This window comes from Myotis davidii, unplaced genomic scaffold (assembly GCF_000327345.1).
Source record: "Myotis davidii unplaced genomic scaffold, ASM32734v1 scaffold960, whole genome shotgun sequence".
Lineage (NCBI taxonomy): Eukaryota > Metazoa > Chordata > Mammalia > Chiroptera > Vespertilionidae > Myotis > Myotis davidii.
In genome coordinates this window covers 2,765,131-2,771,322 of record NW_006293003.1, presented here as the reverse complement: position 1 = coordinate 2,771,322, position 6,192 = coordinate 2,765,131, and the positions used below count along the sequence as shown (strand labels likewise).

The following is a 6,192-nucleotide window of genomic DNA, read 5'->3' as shown; positions in this document are numbered from 1 at the left end:
CCTCCCCTGCCCCGCCCGCACCCTGCGCCCCCGCAGGCCCCTGCGTGCGCCAGGCTCTTGCAGCCTGCATGCTGTCCCCGTGCCTAGAAGCTTCCACTGTCCCCTCCCCAGGCCGCCCAGTAAGTCCCTGCTACCTTCTCCTCATTGGGTGGGAAGGTCATTTCCTCTAAGAAGACTCCCCTGACCTCACGGCAGCTCCTTCTCTCCTTGGTGCCCCCGTGGCGACATGACCACCTCTGGTGGCCCCATCTCACTGGGACAGGCCTGGCCGCCTCTCCTCCTCTGCTCGCCTTCTTCCTCGTCACCAGCTGGGACCCATTCGGCCCTAAATCCCGGTGCCGGCCACGGCTGGCGAGCAGGTGACTCACCCGGGAGGGCTCGGAGGGGGCTTCTGCTCAGGGATTGAATGAACGTAAGGAGATGTTTATGCCAGGGTCCATGGGCAATGGAAACTTGTAGCTGAAGGGATCACCGCAGGGCAATGCTGGGGGTGACGTACAGGCACTGGGAAACGGGCAGGGCCAGCCCCAGAGACGCGTGCATCGGGCAGATCATTACCGAAACTGCGTCCATTGCTTGCTTGCTGCATGCCTGGCCCGGTGCTACATTCCCTGCAAGCATCTGCTGATACCCTACAACAGTGGTTCTCAACCTTCTGGCCCTTTAAATACAGTTCCTCATGTTGTGACCCAACCATAAAATTATTTTCGTGGCCACTTCATCACTGTCATGTTGCTACTGTGATGAATCGTCATGTAAATATCTGATATGCAGGATGGTCTTAGGTGTCGTGCCCCCTGTGAAAGGGTCGTTCGACCGCCAAAGGGGTTGCGACCCACAGGTTGAGAACCGCTGCCCTACAAGGACCCGTAGGATTACTGATCCTCACTGTGCAGATGAGGAGACTGAGGCGGGGGGCCGGGGGACATTGCTTCTCGGCCTTTTGGCTAAGATCAAGTGTAGTATCTGAGGCAGTGGCAAGGTCACTCACCCAAGGAGTGCAGTGAGGTGCACGCCTCGCCGCCACCCTGGCCATCTGCTGATGGCATCTGATATGTTCTGGGTGTCGCAGTGAGAGTTTCACAGTGAGAGTTATGAGAAGATAACTTATTGGCTTCATATTTAAACAGTAATTTCCCACATAGAACTTCACTGACATCAGCAGGTAGCTGCAGGGATCAGTGTCCTTGTCGCCAAACCCACAGCCCGTGGAGGCAAGGCCTTGCCCGGGCACACACTTCACGGTTTCTAGTGCAGGCCGCTCTGAGTCCCAGTCCCGGAAGGACGGCCACTCCAAGGACAAACCCGGGCCTGGGAGGAGCTTGGGGAGGTGTTTCTGCCCAGGTCCCGGGTGAAAGGAATTAAAAAGGACTGTGGTTTCCCCGGCCGGCGTGGCTCCGTGGTTGAGCATCCATGTATGAACCAGGAGGTCACAGTTCAATTCCCGGTCAGGTACATGCCCGGGTTGCAGACTGGGTTCAATCCCCAGTGTGAGGTGTGCAGGAGGCAGCCAACCAATGATTCTCTCTCATCATTGATGTTTCTCTCTCTCTCCCCCTCTCTTCCTCTCTGAAATCACCCCTATATAATAAAAGGCTAATATGTAAATTGTCCCCTCAAAGAGGAGTTTGCCACCACCCCCCGCCCCATGCCCTGCGCTTTTTAGCAAGTGTGCCCTGGCGCTGCCATGTGCCGGGCCCTGGGCTGGAGAGGGGAGCCGACCTGGCCTTCAGAGCGTTCAGGGGAGACGCACATAGGTGCAGACAGTGGCAATTGGTGGCCGGCTGCTCCAGCCAGAGGCCGTGGCCTGGCCCCGAGGGCAGTGGGAGGCTGACCCCAGGGGATTACAAGTCACAATCTTTCATTTGCCAGCGTCAGGCTGCTATTTTAGAGCTGAGGCCACGTCCTGGGTGACAGCGGCATCAGGAAGGCTGGGCGCTCCGCCAGCCTCTCGGCCGGCCCCGCAGTGTGAGTGGAGCGACCCCTGGTGGCAGCGACCGGAATCTGTCATTGCTTAGGGAGCGCTGGCCGCCCCTCCTTGCGACTGTCTGCCTGCCTGTGGGCAGAACCGCCGGTTCACCTCTGACCCTCACTCCGGCAGCAAGCGAGGGCTTTAAGACATCGTGTGAAAACTGAAACACAGGCGGAAGCGGTGAACATACAACTGACGACGTAAAAGGCCCGATGACAGGCCAGTCACCTGACACGAAAAGGTCAGCCCGGTTCCATTAGCTAGATTCCAACAGGCCAGACCTCGAGACTGCACTCTATCCTGTCTGTTTCTCAGACGTTAAACTCCCTCAGCACTTTTCCTCGTTGGTCAGCATTCGGAACAACCCAAAGTCCCCTGGGGGCCTGATTAAGGCCTTAAGAACTTGTGAGAAAATGATCCTTAAAAACATCACAGGAGAAGCACAGACCGAAACCCACGCTCTTAGGAACAGAGCCTCCTGGCTCTGGGGAGACTGTGAGTGCGTCTGCACGGGAAAAGCCCGCAGGGCACCGTCTAGCACACGAACAGCGTGTGTGTCTGGGTTTCACCGAGTTCCTTGTTTTCCTCCTTTTGCTTATCTTTCAAAGTAAAGGTAAAGCGAAAACCATGCAAAGTTACAGGCGAATGCTCCTGTGAGTGGGGAAAGCAGGAAGGGTTGACCAGTCAGAGCAGAGAAGTGCGGGAAGCAGGGGGGGGGGGGTGCTGGATCCAGTTCAGAGCCCCGAGCTCACTCCTGTCCTCCCACTGTGTGCGCTGTGTGACCTTGGGCAAGTTTCTCTCCCTCTCTGAGAATTGATTTCATCACGTGTGCAATGAAAGGGGTGTAGCGTCGTCTTTTTGGGTGCCCTCCATGGGAGGAGAGGTGCCCGCAGCAGGTAGCAGGGCACAAGGCTCTGAGGCAGGAGGGAGAGGGGCTGTGGGAGGAGCAGAGATGGGGTAGGGGGAGCGGACCAAGCAGGTGGGGGTGGGCTTCTCCTTCAGTGCAGCGGGAAGCATGGAAGGTTGGAAACAGGAGAGCAGCCTGCCCCATTTGCAGTTCAGTGGGATTGCTAGTAGGTGAGCGTGTGGAAGGGCGGGGCTGGGGCTGAGGGTGTGTGTGTGTGTGTGTGTGTGTGTGTGTGTGTGTGTGGCGGGGAGGGGGAGGTTGCCCAGCAAGCAGCAGGCGATGAGCACCCTCCCCCAGGAGTTACGTGCCAGCCAGGCAGAAGGGACAGCAGAGGCAGGCGCGCGGAGGCAGGCCAGCCAGGGCGGGTGGGGAGGCGGCTGGGGGAGAGGCCACTGTGAGTGGGAGCCGGGGCCAGGGTGAGGAGTGTCCGTCAGCCTGTGACCCCATGGTGGCCTCCAGGGCCTGTCTCAGCGCTGGAGCCTGAGGGAGCCGGGCGGCTCTGAGCAGGAGGCTCAGCTAGGGGTTGATGCAGGGTCTGTTGGGAGAGGGCAGCACCCGGGGGACAGGTGCGGGGGGCAGTACCTGTTCACTTCTGTCTCCCTCATCTGGAACAGCCTCTGGCACATCGTAGGGACTTGGTAAATGTTTGCCCATAGATGCACTAGGGAGTCTAAACACCTGCCTGTCTGCAGGCTCTGCCTCCGCATCCGGCTATCACACATGCGTTAAGCACCTACTGTGTGCTAGGCTAAGGTGAGGGTGCAGACCGGATGGAGCTAACTTCCCCTCCAGAAGGACCTCAAGGTCTGGTGTGGGCAGAAGGGCAGCAGACAGCACCGTTAGGACGGGTTAGCAGTAGCCCGGGGCAGGGCGTGTGGGTGGTGGGCAGAGCTGCGTCTTTTGCGGCCCCACGCCTCCCCTGCAGCCGCGAGAAGGCGCCGTGTTATAGTGCCCTGCAGGGGGCGCCTCGCTGCACACCCGCCCAGCTTGGGGAGAGCCTGAGGGCAGGGGCGCCGCCCCAGGGTATTGGCTGTAGCATCTGGACTCGTTGGCATTTGAGGGACAGGACTGCCCAGAGCCCCTGGTGGGACACAGTGGGAATAGGAGGGAGAGGGGACCGGAGCCCAGAGGTGTCCTGGCTGGCGGACAAGCCCCTAGTTGTCTGTGGAACAGAGCCTGGTGCTAACAGGAGGCAGTTAGGGCTGTAGGGCCAGGAGCCGGGACCGGCTGCACAGGACACAGCTGCATGGGACAGGACTGCATGGGACAGGGCTTCATGGGACAGGGGTGCACGGGACAGGGCAGCAGGCCATGGGCCTCTGCTCCCTGAGCCTCAGTTTCCCCTGGGTTCCCACTACATCCGTTGGGAGGGACGCATGGGGACCGGCTTGGATGGACACTCAGCTCTCGATTCCGTGTCTTCCTGAAGGACGCCTGGGGCCGTGTCCAGGACGAGTGGCTGCTCCTGCCCTGGGAGGAGGCACTGGAGGCCGGCGGACGCCCAGGCTGGCAGACACCTCCCCACCCCAACGTGGCCCCGGGACCGCACGCCTCCGCAGGTATGTGGGAGCCACGGTGCGTGGAGCACCCACCACTGGGCTAGCTCACTGACAGCACCTGATGATGCAGGGGGGCCGTCCCGACTGCAGACAGGAAGCCGGGGCTCAGAGAGGTGCGACCCTGCTCAGTGTCACACGGCTGTGAAGGGGTCGGAGCCCACCGTGCCCATGACACGCCCGCCAGCACGGGCCACAGGCCTCTCAGGTGCTTGTCCCCCCAGAAGGCCGAGCTCTTCTGTCCCCACCCCACCCCAGTGACCGCCAGGTGCCAGGCCTGGGAGCTGCTGGCCTTAGCAGCCCCTTGTCCCCGACGGGAACCTATGTCCCTGATGACAGTCTCAGCCACAGCTTCCAGGTCCCTTCTGCACACGCCGCTGCTCCCGGCAGCCCCAGAGCCACCGGACCCCCTGGTGTCTGTGGTTTCCGCACAGTCCCCCAAGGCCAGGTGCACAGGAGGGATCATGCGTACCCACCAGCCGCTCACCCCCAAGGCCCGCTCCCCTTCTGCCCCCTTTCCGGGAGCCGCGCTGACCAGCCAACAAGGTCAAAATCATCCTTGGAAGGCACAGGTCTGCCTGCTGGGAGCCCAGGAATCGGCTCCTTGGTCCGCACCCCGACCGTGGGGGCTGGAGGTGGGATGGCGACCGTGTGGCCATGAGGGAGCCAGGAGGAAGGTGTGGATTGTGTCACCCGCATGAGCTCTGTGGTTAGAAGTGGCGGCCAGACCCAGACCCACTGCCCGTCGGGACGGTCACGTCCCCTCTCTGAGCGCCTGGCACCTTCCCTGGAGGGCGATGGTGATCTTCAGGCCTCATGGGCCTTCGGGATGGGAAGGGTGTGAGTCAGAGGGCAGTGCCACCAGCCCCAGCAGCAGGGGCAGGGCCACTGGCGACAATCCCGGGCAGGGTCCTAGGAGGGTCTTTCTAACCTCGGGGTCCTGTCCCTCCCCAGTCCCACCCGCTGAGGGGCCCTGCGCCTGGGGCGGCGTCGAGGCTGGACAAGGCCCCTTGGAGCTGGTGCCCAGCCTGGAGACGGCAGCTGGGCTCCTGGGAGAGCTGGTGGCTCCTGACCGTGGACGGGTAAGGCAGAGGCTCCTGTGTGCCCAGGGTCCAGCTGGGTCTGACCAGCCCCCCGTGTGTGCCCTCCATGTGGGAGGTGGGAGGAGGGAGGTCATGCCTCATCCCAGGGAAACTTCTGAGCAGGGTCCAGCCCAGGACTGTGAGGCAGGAGCCACGCCCCTGTTCTGCAGAGGAGGGCTCTGGGACCCCCAGAGCTGTGATCCCCAAGGCCACACAGCCCTGTGCTGGACCCAAGCTCTGGTTCTGCAGCCCACACTCCGCCTACCTGTGCCCCGAGGGTCAGGACCAACTGCCCCCCCGCCCCCCCGTCCCTCCGTCCCTCCCTGGCTCTGCCTGGCTCGCTTTGAGGCCCAGCGTTTCCTGCAAATGAAGGGCAGGGGCATGCAAGCAGGGCTCAGGCCGCACGGCCTGGCTGGTTCTGGGCTCAGCAGGGGTCTTCCCTGCTTCTTCATTCCTTCACACCCTGCCCCGAGGCGCTGCGTGCATGCATGTGCACATGTGTGTGTGTGTGTGTGTGTGTGTGTGCATATGTGCGTATGTGTGTGTGCTGGCATACCCTGAGCCACCCTGTGGGTTGGGAGGGCTTCCTGGAGAAACTGGCCCCTGGCTCCATCCAGGCGGAAGATGGAGTTAGACAGGACAGGGATGGGCGGCGCAGGGTCGCGGGTGGGAAGA

General features: G+C 61.8%; 1 protein-coding gene across 1 annotated transcript in view; it reads left to right on the top strand.

The window, feature by feature from the left end:
- The window catches only part of LOC102773829, a 37,701-nt gene that overhangs the window by 12,009 nt on the left and 19,500 nt on the right, over window positions 1–6,192 (top strand). The window contains exons 4-5 of the mRNA XM_015565801.1: window positions 4,309–4,438; window positions 5,390–5,517. Coding sequence (XP_015421287.1) covers window positions 4,309–4,438; window positions 5,390–5,517 — 258 coding nt within the window. The remainder of the gene's footprint in view (window positions 1–4,308; window positions 4,439–5,389; window positions 5,518–6,192) is intronic.